Genomic DNA, 16395 nt, shown 5'->3' on the forward strand with positions numbered 1-16395 from the left:
ACTATATACTGATCTATGCTTTTAAAGGTACAACTTTGGGGTGCCGGGGTGGCTCAGTTTGTGGAGCATCTGACTTCAGCTCAGGTCATGATCTCACTACTCGTGAATTTGAGTCTTGTGCCAAGCTCTGCGAGGACAGCTCAGATCCTGGAGTCAGCTTCGGATTCTGTACCTCTCTCCCACTCTCTCTCTGCTTCTCCTGGCCTGTGCTCCCTTTGCTCTCTCTCTCTCCCTCCCTCCCTCCCTCATTCTCTCAAAAATAGATAAACATTTAAAAAATAAAAATAAAGGTACAGCTTTAATAATTAAATATATTTAGGGGTGCCTGGGTGGCTCAGTCAGTTAAGTGACTGACTTCAGCTCAGGTCATGATCTTATTATGGGTTCAAGCCCCACATCAGACTCTGTGCTGACAACAAATGTATTTTCTTGTGATTTTCTTAACAATATTTCTTTCTCTAGCTTACAATATATAATACGTGTAACATATAAAGTATGTGTTAACTTTATGTTATCAGTAAGCTTCTTATCAGTAGCAGACTATTAATAATTATGGTTTGGGGGAGTTAAAACTTATACGTGGATTTTGCATTGCATGGGAATTGGCGCCCCAACCCCCATATTGTTTAAAGGTTCATCTGTGTAGAGATGAAGAATAGATTAGAGATTGCCAGGGATTTCATGTTTTAAAGAAACCTCAAAATGATTCTCTGAGCTTACACACTAATAGAAATATGAAGGAATAATTTTACTTTAGTTGAAAAGAAATAGTAGATAACCTCTTTCTCTTGTTTTTGATTTACAATGTGACATCGTGATTTAAAGTAAGATATATTTGGTCTTTATCCCACTTCTGGCCTTGTTTTTTGAGTTCTAAAACCATTGGAATTTCCTAAGTGATGAGAGTAATCAGGGTGTCTTTTGTCATGTTAATGATGTAACTTTGGAAAGCCGGATATAACTGGTTGCCCAGAAAACCAACCTCATTATTAGAGGGTTAGTACTTTCCAACACATCCCCAAGACCTGGGAATGGGGTAGTGGAAGGAAGAGGGGCTGGTGATTGGGCTCAATTGGCAATGGTCAATGATTTAATCAACTGTGCCTACATAATGAAGACTCCATTAAACCGAAAAGGATGAGGTTTGGAGAGTTTCAGGGTTGATGAACCAGTGGAGCTATGAGGAAAGTGATGGTCTGGGAGAGGCCAAGAAAGCACTTTGCCCTTCCCCCACACCTTGTTCTATGCAGCTCTTCATCTGGCTGTTGATTCATAATCCTTAATTTCCTTTGTAATTAACTGGTAATCTAGCAAGTAAATGGGTTTCTTAGGTTCTCTGAGCCACTCTAGCAAATTAATTGAACCCAAAGAGGAGGTTGTAGGAACCTCAGATTTTTAGGCAGATGGGTTGTAGAACACCCATCTGGTGTCTAAGAATTGCTTGACACCCTACTTTCACTGGAATTGGAATCAGAATCTTTAGTGTCTAAGACCAAACAATATAGTTGACTGAGAAGGTACATCCCAAAATAGTAATCAAGATTTTGAAAACACACTCCTTACATAATGTAAAAGTTATCACTTACCTATTTCTAGTGAAAATTCACTGTTATAAAAATGTATTTCTCTATTTAAAGGGAAATTGTTTTAACAGATGTTAAGTGAATTTAGAAGGAGACTACTCAAGTACTATTACTTACTTAGAGTCATTGTAGTAACATCCTACCCCATTCCACAATGGCTAAGCATTAATCTAGTCTTTTAAGAACAAAGAACTTAAAAATTCCCTTAAGGTGAATATCAGTTTTGATTATTTTATGGTTGTACATTGGAATAAACCCCAAGTATGTGTTTGTTTGCTCTGAGGAGAACAGGAAATCACCCCACGGGGGGAGCTGAGGTTCTGGATCTGTCAATGAGAGAGGGATAGGTGTGGTTAGAGGAGCAGGTTCCAGAGCAGATTAGCCTGAGCTGAAACTCCTCCACTGGCTTGCTATGTGTCCTGGACAACTGACTTAGGCTTAGTTATTTCATCTGTGAAATGGAAACAATATCATTTACCTTCTAGAATTGCAGTGATGATTGCAACCTAAGTGCTCTGTCTACTTCTTGGAATATGAAACATGTTCCAGCTATTATCAAAATCATCACCTGGGCCAAATTGTTCCATTTATCTTAAACTATTGGTCAATAGATATTTGGTTTTCAAGCTTGGTGTCACATTAAAAATTCAACTTAAAATGCTTTGTACGAATAAGGTCTTAACATAAATGAGACTACTAGATTAAAACACCAATAGCTGTCTCATTATTAATGGTAAAACATCAACAAAAAACAGAGTAATGAGAAAAAATGTCCGCACATTTAGTGCCTTAAAATGACAATAAGGTCATTTCTTCCTACAATTATTATTCAATATCAACCTAAAATTGTACCTGAGGAATTTGAATACATGGGGAACCAAAAAATAATCCCCTTTACATCTCAAGTATTCTATAAACAAACCAAAACCAAATCCACAAAAATCCCACCTATCTGGAAGCACTCTATACTCCATACTCTACAGTTGTCATTGCAGAGTATGACTGAGGAGAATCTATCTCCAGCACTGGAATTTGGTAGGATAAGAAAAAGAGTCTAAGCAAAGTATAAGCTCCTCATAAACAAATGGGAAAATCCTCAAAGGAAAATGGAGATTCTATCAATTTTCTAAGTATCTCGTTAATCCTAACTGCCAGTGGTAAAGAATTTCAAGGTATGTGAAAATACTTAATATTTAAAACCATTTTTTGGTGGTACTTAATTTTCACAAGGAAATTGGTAATATAATCTGTTTGGGGGGCTAAAATGAGGTCAAATTCATCATTACGAATGGTGTTCAAATAGTATCCCTATGGCTGGACTTCTACCCACCCTGGGAAAGTTCCACAACCTCTGTCATTGCTCCATGAACTAGTGCTTTGGCTCACATATGGAGTCTGCCATTTTCCTCCTGTCACATTCTGGCTGTCATGCTGTGGCAATGTTATTGCCAATGGCAAAATCTTCAATTCTGCTGCCAATGTCATGGATGCCTACAGCCACACCAAGGTCTGGGACTCTGAGGGGAGGGTGCTGATGTCTCTGCAAAAACTGTGAGCACCCAGCATCCTGGGATTTAATGTTACTCCTGTTGGACAGAGATTTCATAGAAGACAATACTTTCCATTTTCACTCACAAGCAAAACTGATAAGGTTGAGTTTAAAGTCCATTTGAAGTGACTGATGTGGAGGCACCTGGGTGGCTCAGTCGGTTAAGTGTCTGACTCTTGATTTCAGCTCAGGTAATGATCTCATAGTTCATAGGATCAAGCCCCATGATGGGCTCTGCACTACAGCATGGAGCTTGCTTGGGATTTTCACTCTCCCTCTCTCTCTGCCCCTCCCTGCCTCCAGTGTACACGTTCACTCTCTCTCCAAATTAAATAAATAAATAAACATTTTTTAAAAAAGTGATTGACTTGCTTGATCAGTTTGGGATCCCTGTCACTTATCAAATCACATAAAGTGCATATGATAGATGCACACACAGAGACATGTCAAAATCACGCCAATGCAGTTCATCCACGGGCATCACTTCCCATGTATCAGACACCGCTCTAAGTAACAGGAAAATAAAGCTCCTGACCTAGAGAAGTTTACAATCTGCTGGTTGCCAATTCTGTTAAAGCAAAAGGATGAAAGTACTCAAGGTTTCTATAAATCTGTTCTCAAAGGAAGAACAGAGCACCAAATATGACTTACCTTGAATTCTTCTCTGATACAATCTCATCAATTCAGCAGAGTCATAAATATGTGAGATTATTATGAAGAAAAAAATCACTGAGCTATCTGAAATTTCAGTAAAACCCAAAAATACAATTCAACCCATGGTATTATAGCCTTTATTTGGATTATTAAGATTCTATGCTTTAGCTCTAAGAGACGTGCTGCACAAATATATTCACTGATTGCATGTTGGTGGGTCTGCCAACATGGCGGTCCATAAAAGAATCGTTCAAGACATCTGTATCCTTGTAGGAAGAAAGTGATATATATTCCATTATACTACTACCCTTAAATTTCCTTGTATTCTATAATAGATTAGCAACTAATTGCCCTACTGTGCCCAGTATTTTTACTTTTGTAAATAATGTTGTAATAAACATCATTATGACTAAATATTTGTATATTTCTTCACTTCAAACAGATTCCTAGAGTAAAATTATCTGGCCAGTGTGTATATAACTATTTAATACCTCCGTATCATGCTCCAGAAAAGTGGTACCAATTTACAGCGTTGCTTGTAGTATATGAAACTGTATATTGTATACAAAAGTCCTTAAATAAAAAATTAATTAACTGTCAGAAGTGTTGCTTTTCTGGGAAAATATCTTACATACAGGGAAGAAAAAATGCCAGATGAAAGTAAGAGACATAAACTATGATATCCTGAATGAAATAGTTTCTGGATTTAAAACTGTTTTGAATCAGAAAGGGCTGTCAACTATATTTATGTTCTAAATTTGAACATTTTACACACATACAGGCACCAGGATGCCTTCCTTAACTCTCCTTCTACTTACCTATATTCTCTCCCTTTTGCAAATATCCTGACTTGGTAAGTCTGGCAGTTACTGGTGTAACTTTTATTAATTATATGAGCCACATATTAGGTTTGATCCTAATTATTTGCACCTCACAATGTAGCCATTTATTCCTACATTTATATAGTACTTACATTCATATAACATAATTATTCCCCATGGAGACTGGGCCATAATGTCTTCCAGAATGGGTACCATGTATTTTTTAATCTTTGTCAGTATTAATAGGACAGACATAAAATTAAAACTTAAAGTCTGAGGCACCTCAGTGGTGCAGGTGGGTAAGCACCTGACTCTTGACTTCATGATTTCATGAAGCTCAGGTCATGATTTCACAGTTCATGAGTTCAAGACCTGCACCAGGCTCTGCACTGACAGCGTGGAGCCTACTTGGGATTCTGTCTCCCTCTCTCTCTTTGCCCTTCCAACACTTGCTGTCTATCTCTAGCTCAAAATAAATAAACTTAAAAAAAAAAGACTTAAAATCTGGATGATAACACCCTTCCTCGTGAGAAAGTAAACATGGCCTCTAGCCTAAGAAGGAATTTGAAATCACACATGGTCTGTCTAAAGAATGAATTTGAAATCACACATGGTCTGTCTTAAGAAAACTAACTCATACCCTAGGTTTTTCCAGACACAAGGGATAAGTTGGACCCCATTGTAATTCTATCTCCAATGACTATTGGTTTCTGAGTGCTTATTATGCATAGCATATTTCCTTTCCACATATTTCCTCATTTTCAGTCTCTATAATGGCCTCAGGAGGTAAGTTACATCCCATTTCACAGATGAGGCAACTGTACCTCACATAGGTGGAACACACGAGAGCCCAGGTATGAATTTTTACCCCAGAGTCTTTGCGTTTAACCACCAAAATATAGCACAAAAAAAAGAGTAAAAACTAGAAATTTCTTAATTTTCAACATTCGAACTTTTGAAAATGACATAAAACATTTTTAGTTATAGGTTCAGAATATTATTTGGCATGCCATTTAACATAGCCTATGGTCAATAGTTCCACATAATGTCATTTATTTCTCAATGAAGAAGAATAAAGGTATTCCACAACATTCACCTCCTACTGAAGACACAAAGCATTGAGGATGAGCCTTAAAAATAAATCTAGGGGCCTCTGGTTCAAGATGGCTGATGGAATATGTGAGTTTCTTTCACATTCTTTTCTTGACCCATTGAAATAAAAGGAATTTAAAAGAATAAACCCACAACAATAAAAGACTTGGAATGGAGAACAGTCAGCATGAAAAAGTACCTCGTAAATTTCTGGAAGATGAAAAGGAGATGAAGCTGTATAGCTATGCTATGAAGCAGAGCTACAGTCAGGAAGTAACCCTAATAAATATCTTTCCAAACCCTGGAGGATGCACCAGACTCAAGGCAGGCACATTCCACCAGGGTCATGACTTTAATAGGATTGCAAAGAAGAGAATTCATTGCAAATCTCTAAGACCAACTCCCTCTTCTCCTTTCATACCCCATGTAAAGGAGTCCCAGCCACCTAGAGGTCAGCAAGCTGCAAGCAGAGGACCCCCAGGATGGATGGATGGATGGATAGATAAGCAAAAGCAGATAAAACATGCAGGAATTTCCAGATTGAAAGCTGAGCTCAACTGGAAAAAAAAAATTGGAATAAAACTATTTTATTTCCCATGTTTCCTTCACACATTCTAAAAGAACTCCCCACTCTGTGTGATAAGCTTATTAATTCATGCTGACATTTCCTCCTTCAGTCTCCCACTACGACATGATATCCCAGAGAAATTATTACGGGTTTAGGAAAGCAATCTTAGGGGCTCTCTCATCTCCTCCTGAAATGAATGTCATCAAGTTAGTATTTAAAAGCATGAGGTGGTCTCTGAATTGCTGCATTCTGACATCCATGAGAGCAGGAGACCTATTTTGAAGAACAAACTGGGGGTGACATCTTCCCCAGAAGCTACATACACAAGGAAACGCCCATTAGCTGAGAAGAGCATTGAGGAAAGTACCCTTGAGAAAATTTTAGGTTGTTAATAAAGGAGAAAACTGGCAATTAAACCACAGATACCCTCTCACCGTTAAAAAAAAAAAAATCACCTTCTTATTTTTATGAAGATCATGTAGCAAAATAAAACCCATGACTCTGTAATGTAATTACATTACTAATACAGCATTCTATTTGTCATTCCCTGAGGGGAGCCATAGTTGGGACAGAACAACTAGATATGTAAGTAATTGTAATTCCCACAATAAGAACCTAGAAAATATTTCGCCGCACGTACAGTGTGTTATAAATGTCAGTGTGAAAGCACAGTTTGCTTAAAGCCTGCAATCCATCTCCCTTCTGTTATTCACCAACACACAGAGCTGTATCAAAAGATCCATTCAAACAGTGCATCTCAGACTTACATTATCAGCAGCCACTGCTTTAATTAGCAGTGGTTTTCAAAGGACTGGATGGCTTCAAGAACTTCATTTGAACCATAAAGTAGAAATCTGGATCCTTATCAGTTTCACTTTGCTTTCCCCTCCCGTCCCTGGGTGCTAACAGACACAGCCCTCATTTTTCTTAAAGGAAAAATAAAAATGGAAATGGTGGTGAGGACTTTGCCATTCGGTGCAGTCTACTTTTTCCCTCAACGTTCAGCGGTGCAGAGGGACTAAAATTAGAATTGCACAGGGACCAAGATATCTGTGTCAGGCACATTGCCGAAAGTGGTAAGAACTACAAAAGGGAATGAGTAAGAGCTAAAGAAACCCATCTTAGAAATATCATTTAAAACGCAGACCTTATGTATTCTAAAATTTTGTTCCTGATGAAAACATGGCATCTATTTTATTTTATGTAGTATTATGAGAACATACAATGTTTTATTTTGACAATATTTTGATATTAATATTAAGCTATTTATATGCTACTTTATCTATTCCATAATGTTTACTATGATCCCATTCTCAAATCTTTGTGGCTTCTCAGTAAAAACATAAAAAATCTGTGCAATTCTACTCATGAGTACTGAACTGTAAATTTTTTATACCACAGTCTAATAAACTAATAACAAAGCTTCAACTTTACATTTGGACAGGGAGGACATAAAAACATATTTTTCAAGGCATCTAGTGTTTGTATAAAGAGGCATTGTTTGGTATGTAAAGGATTTAATAACCACACAGTCAAAGGATACTTTCTACAGACTTATAAAATTCTAGAGAGTATAGCAATCTGCAAATCCAACCCAAACACTCAGTCTGTAGAGAAGGTAACCAAATGTTATGTGACTGGTCTAAAGTCACACAAACATAACTTTAACACGAATAACGGTCTCCTAGACTCAGATACAACACACTTTTTACCACACTAGATGGCACTTAAAGAGAAAAGACCTCTTCTTTGGAGTCAGAAGTACACACACGCACACGCACGCATGCACGCACACACGCAAGCACGCACAGGCACAGGTGTTTCAGTTTTCATAAATTTTGAGATGGTACTCAGAACACATGCATGCACTCACCTACCCTAACTCATCATTTTGCCAATCTTACCTCTTTCTGCAATTATACCCATTAAGACTCCAATTCCCATTGCTTAGTAATTTCCTATCGATCCTAATGGCCCACAGCATCTTGTCTCCTCCCTCCTTTTTTATTTATCTATTTATTCCAAGCTACAGAGTTTTCAAGTATTTTTAAAATTTTGTTACTGGCTTTCTGAAAAGGAGGCCAGAGAGAAGTTAGGGTGGAATTAATTCTTATGCAAATGAGACTTAAGAGCAATTATTTAGGTTTTTACTTTGATCTGCCAAATGATTAGATTTCATGGTTATTCTTTGCAATTACACTTCACCTGGGGTAAATCAGAAACTTCTTATCCCTTGAAATGCTGGAGGGATGTCTCAGTTCTTTGGAGAACATTGTCTTAACCTGTGAACCCTAAATACGTTGTGCTGACTGATCAATCCTACAAGCCCTTCACTGACTTCTCAGGGAGTTCTTATCTCATTAAGAAAGGGAAATAAATTAATCTTACTAAAAATTCAGAAGTGACACTGACTTCGGAAAATCAGAGATTCCTAGTTCTGAATTCCCTGAATTTGCCTCCCGGTTGAAGAATACTCACTGAGACACTTACTAGAAAATGTTATTTATTACTGCCCATCTGTTTTCTCTCTCTCTTTTTTTTAAATAATTATTTCCACAGAGTATTTTGGATGTCAGCTTATTACAGAACTCTGGCTTTCTCTGGAGAAAAGGGATTAATCAATGCAAAATATACTTGTGATGAATGGGCCATCCTGGGAGAGGTGCCAAACAGAAAGAGACACAGAATGTACTGTAGGCACCACAAACATGTTAAGGAGGCCAGCAGCATTCTTAAATATGCCCAGATGCCTACCATTTTCCATGACGGTGTCACATACACACAAAAACATAAGCCAGCATCATAGACGAGTTATGGTTTAGGGACAAATTAAGTTACATCCTCTACCATCAAAATGATCCCTCCAACAAAATGGTCACCCAAAGCAACTTTATCAGTAAAATCCAGAACATAGCCAGAGTCGTTGGTCAACCATTAAAAATGGCAGAGAAATGGAAAGAGTTTTCTAAAATAAATAATCAAATGCCAAAGAAAAGGAGATGATGCTGTTCACTTGTTTGTTTTCACCTTTCCTTCCTTTTGGTCACTACCAAAATTAGAGTAAAAGGGTCCAGGACAATCCATTATGATAAAAATACATAGATCCAGGACCCATCCACCAGAGAATTATGAACCTAAATTTACCACTTATTTTTTATATGATATCTTGTCAGGAATTACATATGGATCAAAGTCAACATTCAAGCTATAATGAAAATCAACTCTGGATAACACATCAGAAACACCCACAATCTAAACTTTTTTTTTCAAGTATGTCAGCACCTACTGAGTATCTGTTACCAATGACTCTAGTTATACACAATTAGAAAAATAAATAGATGTATGGTGTTGATTCAAAATCTTGGGAGCTTCCCAGGTGAAATTTGAAATTGGTCCCCACACACAGAGGGCTAGGAGAGACCAAATAGGAAAACTGGTCCAGAAATCTAGGTGGCAAGCTTAATAAGCAAGGAGCTTACTTGTGAACTTGTCTTAGACATCACAAAATGAGTAGATCCCCACAGCCAACCGCCATAATCGTAAAAGTTTGTATAGAGGCCTTAACTGGGTTCGGACACAATCATCCAGATGGTCACAACAATATCTTATTCTCTCAGCACTAAGTCCTTAAAACAGCTCCCATGTGGGAATGCTAAGCAGAATGTATATTCCAAGGAAGGGAATGGCAGGAGGGGGAGGAGCCTCCAATTGCTGGGGTCCAGCTCGTGAGTCAACCAGAGGCCATGTCCTTTGAGTGACCTCTAACAGTCAATATTATGACAGAATAAAATATGTTACTATATACAATGCTTTACAATAGCTCCACTGTTAAGGCAGTCTGATGAGTAATTACAGACTTGTTGTCTCAAGCCTATGTGAGAAAAAGTATTGGGATGTTTATGTTTTCTACACTTTGAATATTTCCAAGCTACTAAAACCTACCATTATTACTTCATAACCTACTAAAAAATAATAAAATAGAATAATCTCTTTGGTGGTCAAGACTGTCTCATGCCCACTAGAGCTCATAGGACCCTGTCTTGCTGAAAATAGGCATTCAGAAATGTCCATTGATTTGAAAGGCTCATTCTACTTTTGCTGTGGACATTTCTACCTAATAGATATGAGATTGCATCAATGAAGATGGTCCCCAACAAAGCCACTCTTGTCATCAGATAATAACATTGGGAACTATAGCCAAAGTGCTAGTCCCATGTTTTTTGTTTGCCAACAAATTTCTTCATAGAAAATAATTAATGTTATTTGGGCTAATGAAGCTTTAAATAACTAATTGAACCTTACTTTAAAAGTGTACTTCACTGAATTATCACACAATGTTAAAACACATAGTTTTCTGTGGTTCTTTTTTTTTTCAATTTCTTTTCTCTTTCATTGTATCAAAAAGAAGTGGCATGATCTCTTTTTTTCTGAAACCGAAAATAATGGTTTTTGTGAGATCATAGGTAAATTTAAAAATTATTGGATAAACTTTTCACTTCAAATTTCAAAATAAGTTGAAAAAATTTTAATATAAAAACTAAAATTTCAATTATTAAAAATTTAAAGTTTCATCTCTTTATAACTAGATACATCCTATTAAAAAATCTGTCAGATGAAATATTTTCTCAATCTCCATAATTTCTTTTCCACACAATAGCAATATTTATGACATTCAGAGGTTGACTACTATGTTAATTTGCTTCTACCAAGTTTGAATATAAAATGAATCAAATGACTTAACCTACTCCTTATCATTGTTTTTGTGATATTTATTGAATATTTATTACTTGGAAGGATACAATTGTCTCTTGAGACATATTATACTTATGTGATAAAAGTTATTAGATTTCTGCATAGTCTGTTTGTTCTTATCATCTCTTAGAGAAAGAAGCCATTATTGTTTCAGAATACCCTGAAGTACATGACTATTTTTACTATGTTAATACATGCATTGTCACTTTTCATTAAGAAATTTTAGTTCAAGTGAAATTCTTTGTTGATGCATTTAATAATCTAAAAGAAAAAGATTTGGGGAAATAGTCAGGATGTCCTGCCTTAATTTTACTTATTTATTAAAATGTACCAAATAGAAATGTATTTACTTTAAATACTATTCCAGAACCTCATGTTCTAGATATAAATGATACCCAGCTTAAATTTATTATTCTGTGTATCATTCTGAAAATGAAACTCATAAATAAAATCAGACACTTAATATACTGACACACCACTTCCTAAACTGTGTTCCAGAGAATGCTAGTTAAAATACTGTCATTTTATACACACATTAAAATGCATTACACTGGTAGGGAGTTTAAGAATACTACATTAACCTCCAGGGTGTCTCATGGCCTTCAGTGTGTTAAAATACAAAAGGAGTCTCCAAAAGGAAATAGACTGTGTAGTTCATTCTGTATTGTGTTTCATGAATATTCCTGACCATAGATTTAGAAACTTTTTTATGGAGAAGTTTGGAAAATCAAAATTTTAAGGAATGTACTTTGGGGAAAACATGATACAATAGTTACTCAAGTCTCATCAGGAGAAACAAAAGATCCATTCAGCTCTAACACCAATTATTGTGGAACCAAGCAAACAAAACTGTATTGTTACAAAATAGTCCCGTCCCTCCCTGCACCCCCACAAAAACTACCTTTAGTATAATCGGATTTTGCAAATTCAGAGATGACTAAAATATCCAGAACAGCTAAACATGTTGTTGGTTTTTCAAGGGATGGAAATGTCCTCTTAAGTCCATGCTAACTGATTTTTCTTTTACATGTTTAAAAAAATTGGGATAATATCAGGGGCACCTGGGTGGCTCAGTTGGTTAAACAACTGACTTCCTCTCAGGTCATGATTTCACAGTTCATGGGTTCAAGCCCCATGTCATGGCTCTGAGCTGACAGCTAGCTCAGAGCCTGGAGACTGTTTTGGATTCTGTGTCTCCCTCTCTCTCTGCCCCTCCCCCCCCCCACTCATGCTCTCTGTCTCTCTCTCTCTCTGTCTCTCTCAAAAATCAATAAACATTAAAAAAGTTATTTAAAAAATTGGGATAATATCAACCAATTTGTGAAAATTTTAGATTGGGTTGGTAGACTAAGGACATTTTGAAGGATTTGAGTATAATATTTCTTATCTAATTATTTGTAGATGTACCTTTACTTGTCAAGCTCCCAGGAATCTTTACTTTTAATCACCAAAGAGCAACAAATTCAGAGCAAAAAAAAAAAAAAAATCAATAGCTAAAGGTAGCAATTCTGACCCCCCATAAGGTGAGATCTATATTAGATATGTAGTAAAGAATCCTATTTTATTTTTGTCTAGCTTCTTCAGTAGAATAAACTGATGAATTTTTAAAAACTGTAAGACTGTTGATTTTTCTTATTTGCTATAGATCTCACCTTGAAAATTTTTTTCAAATAAAGCCAATCATGTAAATGTCTTAATTGTATCATATATTCCTTAACATTGTTCATAATACAGATCTTCATGAGAGGTGCACCTTTCATTTTAAAAAAAAGACACATTTTCTAATTCAGCAGTATTTTAATGGGTAGATAGTTAAATATTTTAATAGAAAAATATTTTCTCCTTTTAAAACCATATTTTTACAACCTTACTGTTTACAATAAATTTAATATTTTTCAGAACCTAGTGAACTCTACAAAAACATTCATTTATTTATTTATGTATTTATTTAGAGAGTGGGCAGAGGAAAAAGAAGAGAGATTGAATCCCAAGCAGGATCCACACCATCAGCACAGAACCCGACACCGGACTCAAACTCACAAACTGTGAGATCATCACCTGAGCTGAAATCAAGGGTCAGATGCCCAACTGACTGAGCCACCCAGGCACCCATCAAAAATACATTTTAACTATGCTCTAACCTAGCCAGTCATACTATTTTACATTAGGATTAACTACAAGTTGAAGTTTTTAGATGTTCATCCACATAAACAATGTGTTAACCAAAGTAATTTCTACAGTAAACTTTCAAAGATATGTTATATATATTTTCCGGCTCTCTTAGAGATACTGATTATATATAAGTTAACCTTTTCTTGATAACAATGGCAACAGAATTCCATTATCTGAAAATCATCTGAGTTACAGACGTAGCTCTATGTACTTGAAGATGCAATCATCCACATTATGAAACTTCACGTTTCCCTTTCCCTGAGGACCATCTCTTCTCCTTTCAGTACAGATTAGATGTTCCCATGCCTTCTGACATGTCCCGTATTTCGCTCCACTCTTTTTGAACTTAATCAGAGGCTAGCCTCAGATCTCTCCTCCAGAGGAATATTCATAAATTTTGTGATAGCTGCTTCCTCTCCAAAAAAGGAGAGGTTTTTGCTCACTTCTAGATTTATAACTGCACTCAAGATAGAGTCCTGAATCCAAAATGTCTGACCCTCCAGAAAGCAAAATGTGAAATAAGACCATTTTCACTTTTGTTCACTTGCCCCATATCCACCATATTGCAAAACTTCCCATAAAAGATTGCAGAAAAGCTCTGGATCAAATTTCACACTAATTCATAGCAATTCTTTGCCCATGTGTTTATTTACTCTCTTTCTGGTTCCATAATGGTTTTACAGCCACTAAGCCTTTATGGTGAGCATATCTGAGTTTTCCTTTTCCTTTGAATCGCATTTCAGATTTCTCTTTCTATATTAATAAACTTTGGAGTATGTGCTTTCTAATTAAGTCAAGCCTAAAACAGTTTGAAAATAACAGGTTCAGCTCAGGGAATCCAGATACATTATAGTTTTTAAACTTCACAACACCCTTTAAATTAATATTACTTCTCTCCATCTTACTAGTGAGTTAACAGAGACTCGGAAGCTTCAGCAAAATCCCAGAGTCCTACAATTTGAAGTTATGGAGTAAGAAAGAACTGTCACCCAGAAGTTTTTCACTCAAAACCCCTAGTTAGTTCATAATAATACATAGCTTTTCAAAATAGTCAAAAAGCCCAAAGAGGCTGTGGCCATTACTTGTTTAGACAACCATGTAGAACAGAGATCCACAGCTAATATTTAATATGATGATCTGAATCCGTTAAGTTATATTTTATTCAATATAGTTCTTTAAGACTTTGAAATTCTAATACACTTCAAGAATTTTCAACACTATGGTTTATTTCTTCCTCTTTCAAGTTTTAACATCATTAAGAGCACATAAATGTCTTTTTCAAACATCCAAGACAATGCATTCTCGTGATTTTAAGAAGTCACGGTCTTAAAGTCAACATAGTTTTACTTTTTGTTACTTGTACTGTTCTTAAATTAGCCATCCCTTGTTCTAACGTTAACTCTGTAGCCACAGTAAATTTACAAGGATAATTACTCTCCTGTGCCCATCAGGTGAACGATAAACAGCACATTTTACTACTCAAGTTTATAGTGTATTTTATGTTTGAGCAAATATAGGTGAACATGCCTGTTCATTGACATGTCATTTCTTAGCATCAAGATAAACTTACTTTTACAATGTTCCTAACAAAAAAACTTTCAGAATCTTTACCTTTACACTAGAAGTTTATTAACTTATTTGATAAAACATTGAAATAGGCTATAATACTTACATATTTTTCTTGACACATATCCCTACTATCTCTGAGAGAAACTGGACTTTGCTAAACTTCATACCAATTAATGAAATAAACTTCCAGTATTGAGACAATCACAACAAGGGCTCAAAATAAATAGATTCTGGTTTTTAAAAGAATGGTAAACCACATCATTTAACAAAAATCAATTTTGCCCACATTCTAGTATTATAATTTTCTTAATAATATTATTACACTGTGTTCAGCAAAACCCATGAACTCATTAATTTTAAGACTGTTGACCAGAATAAAAAGCCATGGAAACACATGCTAGTTAGTACAACTTTTCCAGTCTGTGACAGCTGCTTTTTGACTCTCTCAATTGCATTATAAGTCTGTGATAAATCTCACACATCTTACCGTCAGTTTCTCCTCTAAATTCTCATTTAATAAGCTTCCTTTTTCATGCTTTTCAAACTCCATGTTGAAAGAGAATGTGAGAGAGACACAGAGACAGAGAGACAGTGGGAGAAACAGAGAGAAACAGAAAAAGAGATGCAGATTCTGTCTAGAAAATGATTTGACGTGCTTACATGTTAGATATTGCAGGACATTCCAAGTTGTGAGAGCTCAGGACACTATCAGAAAGCCCTGGCGATAATTTCTGGTTAGCTAGTGTTTCCATTTATAGATGTTCAAACCCCATAAACAGAGTACTGAAGAGAAGTCAGGCAGCTGGCCTCAGATAATGATAAATGTCACTAGATATAAAAGCAAAGTCTTCAACAAGAGAATATTCTGACAGGTTAGGTTCCTTGAACCATGAAAGATGCATGTGACAAAAAGCTACTATCAAAGAATTCATTCATAGCATTGGAGCAGAATAAAATATACTCTAGAACACAGACCTAATAAATCTGTTTACAAAGGACAAATGTAATAGTCTTGTAGCCAATATGAATCAGCCAGCCTAGTTCTTCCAAATTCCAGTTTGGGTCTTGGTAGTCCAGACATTTATGCATTATTTTGTGGCTCAAAAGTTTAAAAAGCCACTTATAGAAAAAAGATAACAAAGGATAGCTAGTTAGAACGATTAACACAAAATACATATATTCAAGGGGTATTGCTAATGTTATTCTGAAAAGTTGGCAAGTGATGTTTAGAAACACCAAGAAATAAAAGTGGTGTTTCTCTTCATAAAAAAAAAAAAAAAAAAAAAAAACTAATTATACTCTTCATTATCCTGGTTTTTCTGCTGGGAACAAAGTCAGGACATAGGAAATGTAGGAAATGAAATTCATTTTTCCAATGGAACAAATGTTTTCAGAATTCTTTCAAAATTGTTTCATGTCTAAAAGAAAATTAATTGTGTGACTCGATGGTAATTAACTCTCCCTGTTTTTTTGCAAAACCAGATATGTGGATGGAAATAAAAAATAAAAATGACTTTCAGAGTAAGCTAACATTGATCTCTATGGTAGTCTAATCCCTTGGCCTCTTTGAAACATTTAAACAACTGTTTCTGACCTTAACTCAAATTTCCTATCAGTTTTTCCTTCACTCTAAGA

The 16395-nt window shown here is 35.8% G+C and overlaps 1 protein-coding gene across 1 annotated transcript in view; it reads right to left on the reverse strand.

The window, feature by feature from the left end:
- The window catches only part of LOC120226093 (muscular LMNA interacting protein), a 251072-nt gene extending 235728 nt beyond the window's left edge, over positions 1 to 15344 (reverse strand). Inside the window, exon 1 of the mRNA XM_039224298.1 lies at positions 15248 to 15344. Coding sequence (XP_039080229.1) covers positions 15248 to 15310 — 63 coding nt within the window. The 5' untranslated portion in view covers positions 15311 to 15344. The remainder of the gene's footprint in view (positions 1 to 15247) is intronic.
- Between the last annotated feature and the right edge of the window lie 1051 nt (positions 15345 to 16395).

Source organism: Hyaena hyaena, unplaced genomic scaffold, assembly GCF_003009895.1.
Source record: "Hyaena hyaena isolate Hyena2069 unplaced genomic scaffold, ASM300989v1 scaffold_1583, whole genome shotgun sequence".
Lineage (NCBI taxonomy): Eukaryota > Metazoa > Chordata > Mammalia > Carnivora > Hyaenidae > Hyaena > Hyaena hyaena.